The sequence below is a fragment of the Lithobates pipiens genome, unplaced genomic scaffold (assembly GCF_037356315.1).
Source record: "Lithobates pipiens isolate NorthernLeopardFrog02 unplaced genomic scaffold, aLitPip1_a1.2 Scaffold_18, whole genome shotgun sequence".
In the NCBI taxonomy this organism is placed as follows: Eukaryota; Metazoa; Chordata; class Amphibia; order Anura; family Ranidae; genus Lithobates; species Lithobates pipiens.
The window spans coordinates 549,066,230-549,083,562 of NW_027507758.1; the positions used below are offsets into that span (position 1 = coordinate 549,066,230).

At 43.3% G+C, this 17,333-nt stretch overlaps 1 protein-coding gene across 1 annotated transcript in view; it reads left to right on the forward strand.

Moving 5' to 3' along the window:
- The first annotated feature begins 9,449 nt into the window (after window positions 1-9,449).
- The window catches only part of MFSD2B (MFSD2 lysolipid transporter B, sphingolipid), a 90,884-nt gene continuing 83,000 nt past the window's right edge, over window positions 9,450-17,333 (forward strand). The window contains exon 1 of the mRNA XM_077488863.1: window positions 9,450-9,580. Coding sequence (XP_077344989.1) covers window positions 9,497-9,580 — 84 coding nt within the window. The 5' untranslated portion in view covers window positions 9,450-9,496. The remainder of the gene's footprint in view (window positions 9,581-17,333) is intronic.

Sequence of the window (17,333 nt, forward strand, 5' to 3'; positions counted from 1 at the left end):
CCTTCCCCCATGTCTTCAGACTAAGAAGCCAGCCACTTCCACCTGGGGTTTTTTATAACCTCTCCTCTAAGCATGGCTCCACCCCAAGCCCTATCAGGGAGCCCTATATTAACCTGTGCACTGCAGGCCTCAGTGCTGATCAACCATTGTGTATCCATTGTGTATTAGCTTCCTGTTTCCTGCCGTGTGCTCTGCTACTGGTTTCCGTTACCGACTTTGGCGTGTCTTGACTATCCCTGCTTGCTTGTGACCCTGACCTTTTGGCGTGTACCTGACTATCCTTGTCTGCTTGTGGCCCCGACCTTGGCTTTGTCCCTCACCATCCCTATCCTCCTGTTGCCTACTGTGGGTGTGAGCTGGGGGACCCTGGGGGTCGCGACCTGGAGCCAGTTGCAGCCAAGTCCATCCTCACCACTGGAGGCTCTGGTGAACACCTGCTGGCTCTTAGACTCCGCGCCCCAGGGAATCTCACGCTCCATCCCCAGTGGGATCTGTCCCCCGTCTGCAGCAGTCAGCCGTAGGGTCCACAACCTTGCGGTGCACTCCAGATCCCTACGGTGTGCACCTGTCACCTCGCCTCAAGGTGACCTGACAAGACCACAGTCTGTCATTCCTGTGGCGTTGAAGGAAACTGTGGAGTCAAAATAGAAACAAAAAAAAAATAGTACTTGTGCACATAACATTGCAAGCAGATTAGACACAAACATTCTTGGCCAACATCACTATAACATTAATTTTAAGGATTATTTAAAGACAAAAATATAAGGTCCACTTATCAGATTCCTTACCCCCTCTGATGGCCCATTGGAAACATTTTAGGGGGGGGTTCTAAATGAGTTTGGGACCCCAAAAAATCCTCTGGCACTCATGAATGAATTTGAGGACAACAATAACATTTGTACACATTGTAGGGGGTGTTTAAGGTAAAGCACTACAATGGAGCTGACAAAATACATTGTTAAGTGACTAGGCTATAGGTGTGTATGGGCCAAGGATAGCATGCTGGGGAGGTTAGGGAAGGCAAATATGCACAAAGGAAAAAAAAGGAGCATTAAAAGATTACAGCATGCATGAGGATAAAGAGGACATTCACAGCATAATACAATCATGGTAATTACGGAATGATGAAAGAAATACAATACATTAGCAAACATTAAATACATAGAATGTGATGTTAAAGGATAAAACTTACCCTAATATAGTCCTTCTCCAGGACCTGAATGATGGCAGAACAGATCTCTGGAATAATGATCCCCAGAACCTGGGGGGAGATGCCTGTCAAGAACTTGAGGTCCTGCAGACTTCTCCCTGTCGCCAAGTACCACAACGTGCCGACTGAGGGGTCAGCAAAGCCAACAGATGGTGAAAAACGGGGTCCGTCATCGGGAGAAAATTCCTGAAATCATCAGGGTTGTTCTTCTGGATCTCACGCAGCAAAGGCATATGAGAGAATTGGTGAAGCTGGAGCAACCAATTCCTTGTCCATGAACTCCTCCCCACCCTGTTCATGGACTGGGCTTGGGTCAAAGTAAGAACCCCAACACCAAGCTCCCGCAAAGAACGAACTCTACGACGAGTACATAACCGCAACATGGCTTCAAAATGGTCGGCTGGTCAGAACAAACTAACAGAATGCACTGAAGAACAGCAAGGCCTGTGAAGAGCGAGCTGAAAATCAGAAACGAGCAGACAAGAACGCACTGAAAAACAGATATGAACTTACTACACGCACTGAAAACCAGATACAAACCCACAAGCACAAACTGAACAGCAGTAAAACGATCTGAAAAGCACAAGTCTGAAAAGTGCAAATTGTCTCTCACCAAACTTCTACTAACACGAGATTAGCAGAAGGAGCCCAAGTGGCGCACTGGTTATAGAAATTCCTCTTTATAGTCCCGTCGTATGTGTTGTACGTCACGACGTTCTTGGCGGTTGGAATTTGGTGTGACCGTGTATATGCAAGACATGCTTGAGCGGAATCCCGTCGGAAAAACCATCATAGCTTTTTTACGTTCAAAATTCCGATCATGTGTACGCAGCATTAGTGAACAAACAGCATCGTGAAGGCCAAGGAACACACCAGACAGGTCATGGATAAAGTTGGGGAGAAGTTTTAAGCAGGGTTTGGTCATAAAAAAAATTCCCAAGCTTTGAACATCTCACGGAGCACTGTCCAATCCATCATCCGAAATGGAAAAAGTATGGCACAACTGAAAACCTACCAAGACACGGCCGTCCACCTAAACTGACATGCCGGACAAGGAGAGCATTAATCAGAGAACCATGGTAACTCTGGAGGAGCTGCAGAGTGTCAGGGCTGGGCTCAGCCCTTCCTTTTCTGAGTTGGCCCCTCAGCTGTCGGCTAATTGCCAGCTCCTATCTCTCCACAATGACTCATCTGTTAATGATATCCTGCTCGTCAGTCCTGCCTACTTAAGCCGTCCAGCCCAGATGATCTTTGCCTTGGTCACATCTCTAGAGGCGCTCTCCTGTGTTCCTGTTAAAGACTTGCCTGGCTCCAGATCCTGCTTGCTGTTCTACTACGCTCATCTCTGGCTCCCTGACATTTTGGCTTGTCTTGACTATCCGTTCCGGTTCCTGAATTCTGGCTATGTTTTGACTACGTTTACTCTGTTTAACTTTTTTTATTATTATTAAACAAGTGAGATTTAACTGTACTTCTACCTCAGTCTGATTCATGGTTGCTGACAGTAGACGAAGGCCATGAATTCAGAAGATGCAGACAATCCAATTGTTGGTAATATTTTTTCCAGATTCAATGAGCAGGATCACCATATGGATCAGTTTGCCATGGCATTACAAACGCTTCTGAGTCACACGGCTCACCTGGAATCTCCTACTTTGGCTGCTCCGGTACAAACTGTGTTGCAGGCTGTCCCTGGTGCTGTCCCTGTGCAGGCACCCACCTCGAGTATTACCTCTATAAGAGGTATGTCTTGCGATCCCGTCAAATGCAGAGGGTTTCTCAACCATGTTGAGATATACTTTGAGATGCTGCAAAAGGCTTCTCTGCCGGGTTCCCTTAGAGGAGATGGCGGCGGCAGAACTCGACAGCTGATCCATGCCAACATTGTGTGCTCTCTGGACAGGTAAGTGTCCATATATTAAAAGTCAGCATCTACGGTATTTGTAGCTGCTGACTTTTAATTTTTTTTTCCCTAGGCAAAACACGTCTTTAAAGACAGTTAAAGCGGGGTTCCACCCTAAAGTGGAACTTCCGCTGATCGGAACCCTCCCCCCCTCCGGTGTCACAATTGGCACCTTACAGGGGGGAGGGGGGTGGAGATACCTGTCAAAGACAGGTATTTACACCCACTTCCGGGCATAGACTCCCATGGGAGTCTATGTCATTTCCTGTCCTGCCGCGCTGTCTGCTGGGACACACACGGGTCCCAGTGACAGCGCGGACAATTCCTATTGCGCTGCGCGACTCGCGCATGCGCAGTAGGGAACCGGGAAGTGAAGCTGCCGGCATCGCTGGAACCCGGGACAGGTGAACCCGGGACAGGTGAGTGTCCATTTATTAAAAGTCAGCAGCTGTAGTATTTATAGCTGCTGGCTTTTAATATTTTTTTCTTAGGTGGAATCCCTCTTTAACTGTTGAGGCTGTACTAGAATACTACAAAAAATAGTGGCTGTCTTCTCCTGTCTGGCCATGCTTTTCAAGACCAGGTGGCGCTGCTGTGCTTCTCCTCCTCCCTGCTGGGATGGGGGGGGGGTGTATTTTGAAGCACCTGATTAGAACCAGAGGCTCTAATAGGCTTCAAAATAGGGTTGGCTCAGGCGCAGAGAGTGCACCCTGATCCCATCCTGTTGTGTGACACTAGCGAATGAATATTCGCTATTCTGCCACATTCAACCCCCTGTCAATCAGGAAGCACCTGATTGGCGGGGGGGAAGGTGCTGTGGGGTAATCGCTGTGGGGTGATCGCTGCTGCCTGTTGGATGTGTCAGTGTCTGGTGGAGAATGCTGCGGGTGATCGCCAGTGGCCGTGTATCCGTGTCTCCGTGATCTGCGCAACTGGGGTAGTTGTTGTTGGTTGTGCCGCCCCCCCCCCCAAAAATAGTAGCCACCAGCCGCCACTGCTGGAAACATCACACGAGCAGCAGCAGAAAGTGTACATGTTTGCCATGCCAGCACACCAAGGATCCTCAATCGCCGTCCAAAGGTTTTTATTGCAGAAAGATCACATTACAAAGACAAGTGCAACATTTCGTAGCCATGTATGACCCCATCACATGCCTGACAAAGGGGTCCTGCGTAGCTCTGAAATGTTGCGCTTGTCTTTGCAATGTGATCTTTCTGCAATAAAAACCTTTGAATGGTGATTGAGGATCCTTGGTGTGCTGGCAAATATGTATCGTTTCCTGCTGCATGTGTTCACCCACACACGTAAATGACTCAGTAAATGACTCTACTGTATATGGGGTCATACTTCAGTCAATGCTGATGGTTTGTAACGACGTTTACCTGTGAATGCGTATACAGCATATTTTCCAAAATATGAAAGCGGCACCATCATTGTTTACACAAAAATGACCATATACAGCTATTTACTTGTATGGGTGGCTGAACGTGGCACCCTGGATTTAATGCCCAGAGGACATTACAGTCTCTAGCCATCTGTGTGCATGAGGCCTAAGGGAGAAGAAGTAGGGTGGTAGAGAGGGAGAATCTTATACATTACTAGAAAATTATGCTTTTAACGTATATTAACCACTTCCCACCCGGCCAATGCACATATACGGCCGGGTGGGAGCCGTCTACTTCTGATAGGACGTTCAGGAACGTCCATCAGAAGGAGCGGGATCGCGCGCGCGCATGCCCGCGCAGCGGCGCGATCCCGATGCGCCCGTGTCACCCGGACACGGCGCATCTCAGATCGGCAGGAGGGCTCTCTGATTGGCCCTCCTGATCACATGACGGCCGTGTCCAATCACGGTCGTCATGTGATGTAAACAAACAGCCGGTTGCTAGGCAATCGGCTCCTCCTCTCCTCACACAGAAGTCATCGCTGAGGAGAGGAGAGCAGATCGCTGCAGCCGTCTGATGATCAGTGAGTATGAGCTGTTTTTTACAGCTTTTTACTCACTGATCACCAGTCTAATACACAACACACCACACAGTACAAACACAGTCCCCACATATGTCCCCAAAACATACATGTCCCCAAAACATACATGTCCCCAAATAATAAAAACACATGTCCCTAATAATAAAAACATGTCCCCCACATATGTCCCACTAAAATCACATGTTCCAATGATTATCTGCACACATATATACGTGATCACCTGCACACATATGTACATGATCATTTGCGTACATATGTCCGTGATCACACAAACCAATTATTATACACTTAACGGAATTTTTTTTACCAAAAACATGTAGCAGAATACATTTTGGCTTAAATTTATGACAAAATTTGATTTTATTGGATTTCTTTTAAAATAGAAAAAAGAAAATATTGTTTTTTTTCCAAATTTCCGCATTTTTGCGCTTATATCGCAAAAAATAAAAAACGGAGTCGTGAATAAATACCACCAAAATAAAGCTCTATTTGTGCGAACAAAATGATAAAAATTTAATTTGGGTACAGTGTAGCATGACCGCGCAATTGTCACTGAAAGCGCTAGAGCGATGAAAGCTGAAAATTGGGCTGGGAAGGAAGGGCCCTGTATTGAAGTGGTTAACCACATGTCGACTAGCGTGTGATGATATACGTCGGCACAATGGCACAGCTGGGCAAATGGTACATCCCCTTTAAATCGCGGCATTGTGGGCGTACGCCCCGCCTGCCATGAACTCTGTGACCGTGCCCGCGAGTTCCACAGACTCTATGTCCACCGGGGGGCCCGTGATCGTGCCATGGAGCGGCAGAACAGGGCCTTTGTAAACAAGACATTTCCCTGTTCTGCCTAGCAACATGATAGATATCTACTGCTCCCTGCAATCGGGAGCAGTGACCTCTGTCATGTTCTAGTGGGACAATCCCCCCACAGTTAGAATCACTCCCTAGGTCACACTTAACCCCCTTGATCGCCAACTAGTGTTTAACCCCTTCCCTGCCAGTGTCATTTACACAGTAATCAGGACATTTTTATAGCAATGATCACTGTATAAATGACAATGGTCCCAAAATAGTGTCAAAAGTGTCCGATGTGTCCGCCATATCGCAGTCATGATAAAAATCGCAGATCGCCGCCATTACTAATTTTAAAAAAAATTATTAATAAAAATGCCATAAATCTATCCCCTATTTTGTAGACGCTATAACTTTTGCGCAATCCAATCAATATACGCTTATTGCAATTTTTTTTTTACCAAAAATATGTAGAAGAATGCATATTGGCCTAAACTGAGAAAGAAATTGAGTTTTTTATATATTTTTTGGGGATATTTATTATAGAAAAAGTAAAAAATATTGCTTTTTTTCTAAATTGTTGCTCTCTTTTTTTGTTTATAGCGTAAAAAATAAAACCCGCAGAGGAAAGTAAAAAATATTGCTTTTATTTTCTAAATTGTTGCTCTCTTTTTTTGTTCATAGCGTAAAAAAATAAAACCCGCAGAGGTGATCAAATACCACCAAAAGAAAGCTCTATTTGTGGGTAAAAAAGGACCTTGATTTTTTTGTTGCACGACCGCGCAATTGTTAGTTAAATCGACGCAGTGCCGTATCGCAAAAAAGTGCTCTGGTCAGGAAGGGGGGTAAATCCTTCTGGGGCTGAAGTGGTTAAGCAGAGTTTTTTTTTTTCTAATATATAAAACCTTTTTACGCTTAATAAAATAATTTATTGATGAAGAAACAGTCCCAATATTTATTTTAGTAGAACCTACAGATCTCCATCTAGCAATCTTGCCTTGTATTATTAGGAAGACAAAAGGGATATCACTTACTGGGCAGTAATCTGACCACCAAATTGTGCATGATTGCTATAGATATTTTTCTAGAACTTCTACCACCTGCCTCTTATCAGAAGTGATCCCATAGTTCTGTAAATAGTTAATTCACCAGTCTCCCCAAAGAAGAAAACATGGTTATCCACACTGTCCATACACAGCTACAGTGAGGGAAAAAAAAGCATTTTTTGCCTCAGGGGGGTGGGGGGGTCCTGTGTAAGTTCACTTTACAGATTTTTCTGTACAGGTGAACTTGCCCTTTAAGGTTTTGAGGCTGACGTTTGGTAACTCGAACCTTCAGCTCCCTCCACATATTTTCTATGCGATTAAAGGTCTGGAGACTGGCTAGGCCACTCCAGGACCTTAATGTTCATCTTCTTGAGCCACCACTTTGTTGCCTTGGCCGTGTGTTTTGGGTCATTGTCATGCGGGAATACCCATCCACAACCCATTTTCAATGCTGGCTCGGGGAAGGACGTTCTCACCTAAGATTTGACGGTACATGGCCCCGTCCATCGTCTCTTTGATGCAGTGAAGTTGCCCTGTCCCCTTAGCAGAACAAACACCCCCAAAGCATAATGTTTCCACCTCCATGTGTGATGGTGGGGATCAGTTGCGGCTGGTGTTTTTTTTTTGGGTGGGGCGGCAAACGGTCACCCCCCTTGGTTGGTCAGCAGCTTCCCCCCGGAGGACAGCCGGGATATCAAAGCCCTGCACTTACCCCATCTAGGAAGTGGGCAGCAGCTTGTCTGACTGCTTTCTTCCTCCTCCTGTGGTGTGGATCACAGCGCCTTCTGCCATGCATCCCCTTCCTCCTCCTCCTAGGCATCCAAAAGGATCGCCTGACCTTTCAGGCAATCGGGAAATGGGTATCAGACCCACGTCTCATGATTGGTGGAGAGGCAATTCAGTATTAGAAAAGTGAATATTATTTTGCTTTTCTAAACACACCTGGGTGGGCTCCAAGCACAAAGCTCTGCGCTCCGAGTCCACCCTATTTTGAAGCCTATTAGAGATAGCCTATGGCTCTAATCAGGTGCTTAAAAATAGAAAAACACCCCAACCAATGTAATTCATGCGTTCAAGGGGCCGGATGCATGAATAGGGTGTGGCCATGGATAAATTCATGCTATGCATAAATCTAGACATTAACCATATGTGTATAGATGGGGCAGCGTCCATGCACCCTTAATAAACGGGGTGTCCCTGGTGTTCTTGGGGTCATAAGCAGCATTCCTCCTCCTCCTCCAAACATGGTGAGTTGAGTTGATGCCAAAAGAGCTCGATTTTGGTCTCATCTGACCACAACACTTTCACCCAGTTCTCCATTAAATCATTCAGATGTTCATTAGCAAACTTCAAATGGGCCTGTACATTTGCTTTCTTGAGCAGGGAGACCTTGCACGTGCTGCAGCATTTCAGTCCTTCAAGATGTAGTGTGTTACCAATTGTTTTCTTGGTGACTATGGTCCCAGCTGCTTTGAAATCATTGACAAGATTCTCCTGTGTAGTTCTGGGCTGATTCCTCACCGTTCTCATGATCATTAAAACTCCACAAGATGAGATCTTGCACGGAGCCCCAGACCGAGGGAGATTGACAGTTATTTTGTGTTTCTTCCATTTGCGAATAATCACACCAACTGTTGTCACCCTCTCACCAAGCTGCTTGGCGATGTTCTTGTAGCCCATTCCAGCCTTGTGTAGGTCTATAATCTTGTCTCTGACATCCTTGGACAGCTCTTTGGTCTTGGACATGGTGGAGAGATTGGAATCTGATTGATTGCTTCTGTGGACAGGTGTGTTTTATACAGGTAACAAGCTGAGATTAGGAGCACTCCCTTGAAGAGAGTGCTCCTAATCTCAGCTGGTTACCTGTATAGAAGACACCTGGGAGCCAGAAATCTTGCTGATTGATAGGGGTAAAATGTAATGCCTCAAATAGTATTAAAAAATGAGGGTAGGGGTCGGTATCATCATCCTGATTATGTTAATACAAATAAATGGGTTAGCATGGGCTACTCCATGTAAATTACCATGCAACACCTGTGGTGATTATAGGACTATCTCGATACCCAGTAATTAGAAGCAGATAAATAAAAATACAATAAAGTTTATTATAAAAATAGATAAGGTTTGTTTCATTTACAACCAATCAAAGGTTGCCATAGCATGATTACATAAACAATTTAAGTTTGTACAAGAATCTACTCCACCACAGGTGTTGCATGGTAATTTACATGGAGTAGCCCATGCTAATTCATTTCTTTGATTGATAGGGGGTCAAATACTTATTTTACTCATTAAAATGCAAATCAGCTGAGTTTATAACTTTTTTTAAAATGTGTTTTTCTGGATATTTTTGTTGGTATAATGTCTCTCACTGTTATAATAAACCTACCATTACAATTATAGACTGATGATTTCTTTGTCAGTGGGTAAATGTACAAAATCAGCAGGGGATCAAATACTATTTTCCCTCACTGTATGGGAAGCAGTGCTGACAACTACTGCCCGCCCTCTAGTGGCTGCACCCAGCGCTGGCTGCACACAGCACACAGTGGCACTGACATGGAAGAGGGAGCGCTGGAGCCCCGGCTCAGCTCACTGACAGCCAACTGCAAGAGGGGCAGCAACCAATCATCACAGCGCCAGGTGAGTGCCAGGTGTACCAGGGGCGATCTCATGGTGTCTGCAGGTAGTTTTCTTATACAGTACATGGCATTAGAATATACACTCAGCATTCCAGGTACACACATACATTGTATAGATGTCATGTCCAGCATTGTATACAGCACTGTGCACAGACACATCTGCCATAAGAAAACTCATACCGACCTAATGGACACATAAACTGTGGAAAAATGAAATGTACTGTTTGTGCATCTATTTTATATCATTGTCTATATATTTTAACACATCTATTTTATCCCTTTCTCTATATTAAAAAATCTATATTTTATTTCTGTCTATATATTAATTCATCTATATTTTACCCTTTCTATATATTAATTCATAAATATTTTATTTCTGTCTATATTAATTCATCTATATTTTATCCCTTTCTTTATATTAATTCATCTATATTTTATCTCTGTCTATATAGTAATATATCCATATTTTAACCTTGTTTATATATTTATACATCTATATTGTATCCCTGTTTATATATTAAAACATCTATATTTTATCTCTGTCTATATATTCATTAATCTATATTTGTATCCCTTTCTATATATTAATACATCTATATTGTATCCCTGTTTATATATTGATACATCTATATTTTATCAATGTCTATATATTAGTATAATTATATTTTATTCCTTTCTATCTATTATTACACCTATACTGTATCACTGTCTATATATTGATAAATTTATATTTTATCCATGTTTATATATTAATACGTCAATATTTTGTCACTGTCTATATATCGTTACATCTATATTTTATATTAATATAACTATATTTTATTCCTTTCTACCTATTGTTACACCTATGTTGTATCACTGTCTATGTATTGATACATTTATATTTTATCTCTGTTTATATATTGATACATCTATATTTTATCACTGTCTATATTGGTACAGCTATATTTTATCACTCTCTATATATTGATATAGCTATATTTTATCCCTGTCTATATATTAAAACATTTATATTTTATCTCTGTCTATAAATTAATTCATTTATATTTGTATCCCTTTCTATATATTAGCTACTTACCCACTGGGCACTTAAACCCCTCTCCTAACCAGACCAATTTTCAGCTTTCGGTGCTCTCACATTTTGACAATTACTCAGTCATGCAACACTGTACCTATATGAAATTTTTGTCCTTTTTCACACAAATATAGCTTTCTTTTGGTGGTATTTAATTACCGCTGTTTTTTTTATTTTTTTCTGCGCTATAAAAGAAAAAAAACACTGAAAATTCTGTAAAAAAATGCATTTTTCTTCCACTCTCTGAAAATGTATCACACCTGATGCTCAATCTCATTTCTTGAGACCCTAATAAACCCCTAATAAGCCAGGAAAGTACAAATACCCCCCAACTAATGCCTTTTTGGAAAATAGACATTCCAATGTATTTAGTAAGAGGCATGGTGAGTTTTTTGAAGTTGCAATTTCTCCCACAATTCTTTACAAAATGAAGATTTGTTTTTACAAAATTGTTATATTAGCAGGTTATTTCCCACACACAGCATATGCATACCACAAATTACACCCCAAAACACATTCTAATACTCCTCCTGAGTATGGTGATACCACAAGTGTGAGACTTTTACATAGCGTGGCCACATACAGAGGCCCAACATGCAGGGAGCGCCATCAGGCGTTCTAGGAGCATAAATTACACGTATAATTTCTTGACTACCTCTTGCAATTTTGAAGGCCCTGGAGAACCAGGACAATGGAAACGCCCCAAAAATGACCCAATTTTGGAAAGAAAACAACCCAATGTATAATCTATGAGGCATAATGAGTCTTTTGAACATGTCATTTTTTTTCTACAAGTTTTGGGAAAATGTATAAAAAAAATTAAAACACATTTTTCTTTTTTACACTACGTTGTCCATTTACACAATATTTCTAACACATAGCATGTACATTCCAAAAATTACACCCCAAAATAGATTCTCCTACTCCTCCTGAGTACGGTGATACCACATGTGTGAGATTTTCCCACAGCATGGCCATATAGAGAGGCCCAACATGCAGGGAGCACCCCGTCAGGTGTTCTAGGGGCTGTGGCAGCACGCAGGTAAAGTCACCTGGTTGTATCCAGGATGGGAAATATGTGTGCCCTAGATTCAGGCTTTATGCAGACTTGTACAACTAGAGGGGAAGAGTTAATGAGCCCAGCTGAAGTAAGTGGGCTCATTAAGACCTCTACAAAAAACCCCAGCATGCTTAGGGAGATGCTCCATCCTGGAACCAGTTTTGTGTGTATAGACTGGGGAGTGTGACACCTGTTCTGTGCGGTGAGTTAACGCCTGTGTGGCAAACCTCTACAACAGAGACAGGGACTGGTGCAGCACAAGGCTGCACTCAGTTGTTAGACAGGGAAACTAAGTGTGTAATTAGAGGTCAAGCTGACCAGGATTTATTTTCATGTTTTTCTTTTGTTTTGGCTGTTATATTTTTTACTGCATTTTTTACTGCATGTAGCATGTAGCATGAATAAACCGCACCTTTTGTTTTTTCCACTTACAACGCTGTCTGCTGTGCCTGATTTTGTGTTGTGAACCCATCCAGGGGGGTCACACACACCCGCTGCCGAGCTAACCCCTCACAGGGCATAAGGTTCAAATCTAATTTGACTACCTATTACACTTTTGTGAGGCACTGTAGTGGTATGGATGATTTTTTTTCTACAAGTTTTTGGAAAATGTATAAAGAAAATTAAAACACATTTTTCTTTTTTACACAACGTTGTCCATTTACACAATATTTCTAACACATAGCATGTACATTCCAAAAATTACACCCCAAAATAGATTCTCCTACTCCTCCTGAGTACGGTGATACCACATGTGTGAGATTTTCCCACAGCATGGCCATATAGAGAGGCCCAACATGCAGGGAGCACCCCGTCAGGTGTTCTAGGGGCATAAGGTTCAAATCTAATTTGACTACCTATTACAATTTTGTGAGGCACTGTAGTGGTATGGATGATTTTTTTTTTACAAGTTTTTGGAAAATGTATAAAGAAAATTAAAACACATTTTTCTTTTTTACACAACGTTGTCCATTTACACAATATTTTTAACTCATAGCATGTACATTCCAAAAATTATACCCCAAAATAGATTCTCCTACTCCTCCTGAGTACGGTGATACCACATGTGTGAGATTTTCCCACAGCATGGCCATATAGAGAGGCCCAACATGCAGGGAGCACCCCGTCAGGTGTTCTAGGGGCATAAGGTTCAAATCTAATTTGACTACCTATTACACTTTTGTGAGGCACTGTAGTGGTATGGATGAGAACTGATGTGGCATGAATGAGCCGTGGATGGGGATGGCTGAGTATGGATGGGATGACTAAGCATGAATGAGTATGGCTGAGTACGGGTGGGTACAGTTGAGTATGGCTGGGTATAGATGGGATGACTGGGTACGGCTGAGTATGGCTGGGTACAGCTGAGGATTGCTGGGTATAGATGGGATGGCTGGGTATGACTGAGTATGGCCGAGAATTACTGGGTATTGCTGGGTATGGTTGGGTATGGATGGGATGGCTGAGCATGGATGGATGAGTATTGCTGAGGGTGGATGGATGGCTGAGCATGGATGAATGGATGAGTATGCTGAGTATGGATGGCTAAGCATGGATGGATGCTTATGCTGAGTATGGATGGCTGAGCATGGATGGATGGATGAGTATGCTGAGCATGGATGGATGGATGAGTATGGATGGTTGAGCATGGATGGATGGATGAGTATGGATGGCTGAGGATGGATGAGTATGGATGGCTGAGCATGGATGGATGGATGAGTATGCTGAGTATGGATGGGTATGCTGAGTATGGATGGATGGATGAGTATGCTGAGTATGGATGGGTATGCTGAGTATGGATGGCTGAGCATGGATGGCTGGATGAGTATGCTGAGTATGGATGGCTGAGCATGGATAGATGGCTGAGTATGCCGAGTATGGATTGCTGAATATGCTGAGTATGGATGGCTGAGCATGTTTGGATGGATGGATGAGTATGCTGAGTATGGATGGGTATGCTGAGTATGGATGGGTATGCTGAGCATGGATGAGTATGCTGAGTATGGATGGCTGAGCATGGATGGATGGATGAGTATGCTGAGTATGGATGGCTGAGTATGCTGAGTATGGATGGCTGAGCATGGATGGATGGATGAGTATGCTGAGTAGGGATGGGTATGTTGAGTATGGATGGCTGAGCGTGGATGGATGAGTATGCTGAGTATGGATGGCTGAGAATGCGAAGTATGGATGGCTGAGTATGGATGGCTGAGCATGGATGGATGAGTATGTTGAGTATGGATGGGTATGCAGAGTATGGATGGATGGATGAGTATGCCGAGTATGGATGGCTGAGTATGGATGGATGGCTGAGTAGGCGGAGTATGGATGGGTATGCTGAGTATGGATGGGTGGGCTGGAATGAGCACATATCAGCGCTGTGGGTACTACACATACCACCCACAGTGTTGCTGCCACTGATCTCTCCCCTCTCCCCTCGCGCTGTACAGATCTGTACAGAGAGGGCAGAGAGGAACCGGATATGACGCAAGTTTGTTTACAAGTGATCGCTCCAGCATTTGACGGAGCGATCACGTGGTAAACGGCTGCTATCAGCTTGAGGACCCAGTGGTCACAGGCATTCCCGGGTGTGCGCCCCAGGGGAGTGGGATTCAGGGAGGACGCCGATGTACGCCCTCTCAGAGTTAGCACGCCGCGCTGTAGCTGTCATTCGGCTATAGCGAGGTCAGCAATCGGTTAATACATCTACAGTAAAACCTTGGTTTGAGAGTAACTTGGTTTGAGAACATTTATAAAACAAGCAAAATTTTTAAGTGTAGCAATATGGTTACATTCAATGAAGGTACAACATTTAGCAAGTCACATAGTTGATGATTAAAACTGGCACATCTAAATATGCAGGCATCCAGGGTAAAGCTGTCCACATAGGCAATTCTCGTCACCGACATCTATGTCATCCCTTCCACGCTGTGCTTCATGAGCGGTTCAAGCCATCGCTTTTAGAACACTCTACTGCAGGGTAGTCTTCCCGGTCACAATTGCAGACGGACAGAGGTGAGAGCCGGTGCTGCGGGGGATGGTATATGGGGACAGCTTTACCCCGGATGCCTGCATACTTCGATGTCCCTATTTTAATCATCAACCATGTGAGTGGCTAAATGTCGCACCTTCATTAAATGTAACCATATTGCTACACTTAGAGGCGCCTCTCCTCTCTTTTATACTCTGTAGCTCCTACTGGATTTTTCTTCTAATCCGCTTGTGGAGGCTGCCAAGTGTGGATGGACATTTTATATCTACACAACCTATCACATTGCTATAATCTTTTTATATGGACTATAAACTGAAGGACTTATGAATAAATGGTTGTGAAACGAATCATTTGAGTTTCCATTGTTTCCTATGGGGAAATTTGCTTTGATATACAAGTGCTTTCCAGGAGCGAATCATGCTTGCAATCCAAGGTTTTATTGTATATTGTTATTGTATATTTTATTGATGTCTATATATTAATATAACTATATTTTATGCCTTTCTATCTATTATTACACCTATATTGTATCACTGTCTATATATTGGTACAGCTATATTTTATCACTGTCTATATATTGATACATCTGTATTTTAACCTTGTTTATATATCAATACAACTATATTTTATTAATGTTTATATATTGATGCACCTATACTTTATTACTGTCTATATATTGATACATCTATATTTTATCACTGTCTATATAGCTGTACATCATCTTCATTTATTGACTGTATTCTGCATGTACATTGTCTTTAGGTTTCTCCAGTGCTCAGTTAGCAAAGTTGAAACATTGTGTGTTGCCATAAAGGAACTATACAGTAAATATACATTGTAGTGCTGTCTTTAGGTGAATAATCCATACTAACCTATAGAAATTCTTTCCTAAGAGAATGGAGGCAACCATTGTGGATCTGCTGAAAATTCTGGTTACCTGGCTATAGCTTTCCTTCTATTAGGTGATATGGGAAAGTATGCAAAAACAATGCAAAAGTTTCTGTATATTGTATACAAATTTGGATAGAAGTAGATATATCTAGTATATACAGTATCTCACAAAAGTGAGTACACCCCTCACATTGACTGTAGTTGACTCATCTGTCTGTCAGTATTGATCTGCATTAATGATTCCAAACAGTGTCCCTGATAGCCAGGTTGGGGAGGGTCATGAATGTAAGTGTTACTTAAATGTAACAGAGAAATACTGTATACGTTTTACTGTCCTGCCTGACAGGGCTGCACTGTGTGCCAGAGCTGTGTAAATCACAAGACTGGATGGACAGAAATACAATTCTTTGGGCCTGTACATATAAGGAAACAAACCCTTATAATTATTAGATCTGTTTAATTGGCAGTCAGCCTGGAGCTCAGCTTTAAAACAAGGTAGGCTCGAGCAAATTCTGGATGTCTGGCTAAAGCAGGTCATAGATGACTCAAATTTCTGCTAATTCCTGGTGAATCTGCTGAAATTCCAGCCATGGGTGGCCTAGCAAGCACCTCTCGGCTCCACAAGTGTTGATTTAAAAATTTACTGGACTGTGTGTAAAATTATCGTCTGAACACTGAGGGCCAGTTCACAACATGCCTGCACATGAATCGCACAGGCAGGGCTGGGACAAGGGGTGGGCAGGAGGGACGGCTGCCCTGGGCACTGTGGTATCATGTTAGGTTCAGGAGATTGGGGGAGGGGGATTTGTGTTGGGAGGGGGAATTTGGGGGGGGGGGGCAACAGGAGATAAAAATCGTTCTAGGAGGGGAAGTCTGTAGAGGTGTGCTAGGAGTGGTGATTTAGGGGGGATTTGTGTGGAGAGGGGAGATGGGGAAGAGGATAGAGGATTTGTGCTAGGATGGGGGATTTGGGAGTTTTTTTTTGCTAGAAAAGGTAATATGGGAGGGTGATTTGTGCTAGGAGGGGACTTTTTTGGGGAGAGGGATTTGTAATATTAGGGATGATTGGGGGGAATTCGTGCTAAGAGGGGAAATTTGGATAAGGGTAATTCATGCTGGGAGTGTGGGGAAGGGGCGGGGGGGGGGGGGGGGGGGGGTTAGTGCTCAGAGGGGAAATTTGAGGGGTAGAGGGTTTATTCTAGGAAGAGGAATTTTTGTGGGGGGGAGGGGAATTATGTTGGGAGCATGTGTGGATTTAGAGGATTTGAGCTAAGCATGCCAATTATCGCTCGATTTTTGGGGTTGGGGGGGATTTTTGCTGTTACATAATGCTCATACATCATGGGGGGGGGGGCGCAGTTTGGCATGTTCGCCCTGGGCTCTAGTTGGCCATGTCCCGACACTGCGCACGGGAACATGCTTTTGAATGGACTAAAATCACACTGCACCTTAAGTAGTGCACGCACTCTTTAAAATGCACTGTAACTGGATTGCCTAGTACAAAAGTACAATGCGATGCGGTGCGGACAGGTGTGGGCAAATGCACTGCATTTGCAACCTGCTTTGGGGTCTTCCTTAACTTTCTATTGACACCCGCTGCAAATGATGTGTGTTTTGCATGCGGTCTGAAATGCATGTTCTTGTGCGATTTATGCACGGGCATGGTGTGAACCGGCCCTGACTGCATCCTGCCAGATGTACCATCCTATCAGATGCAGTCACTGTTTGGCAGTGTT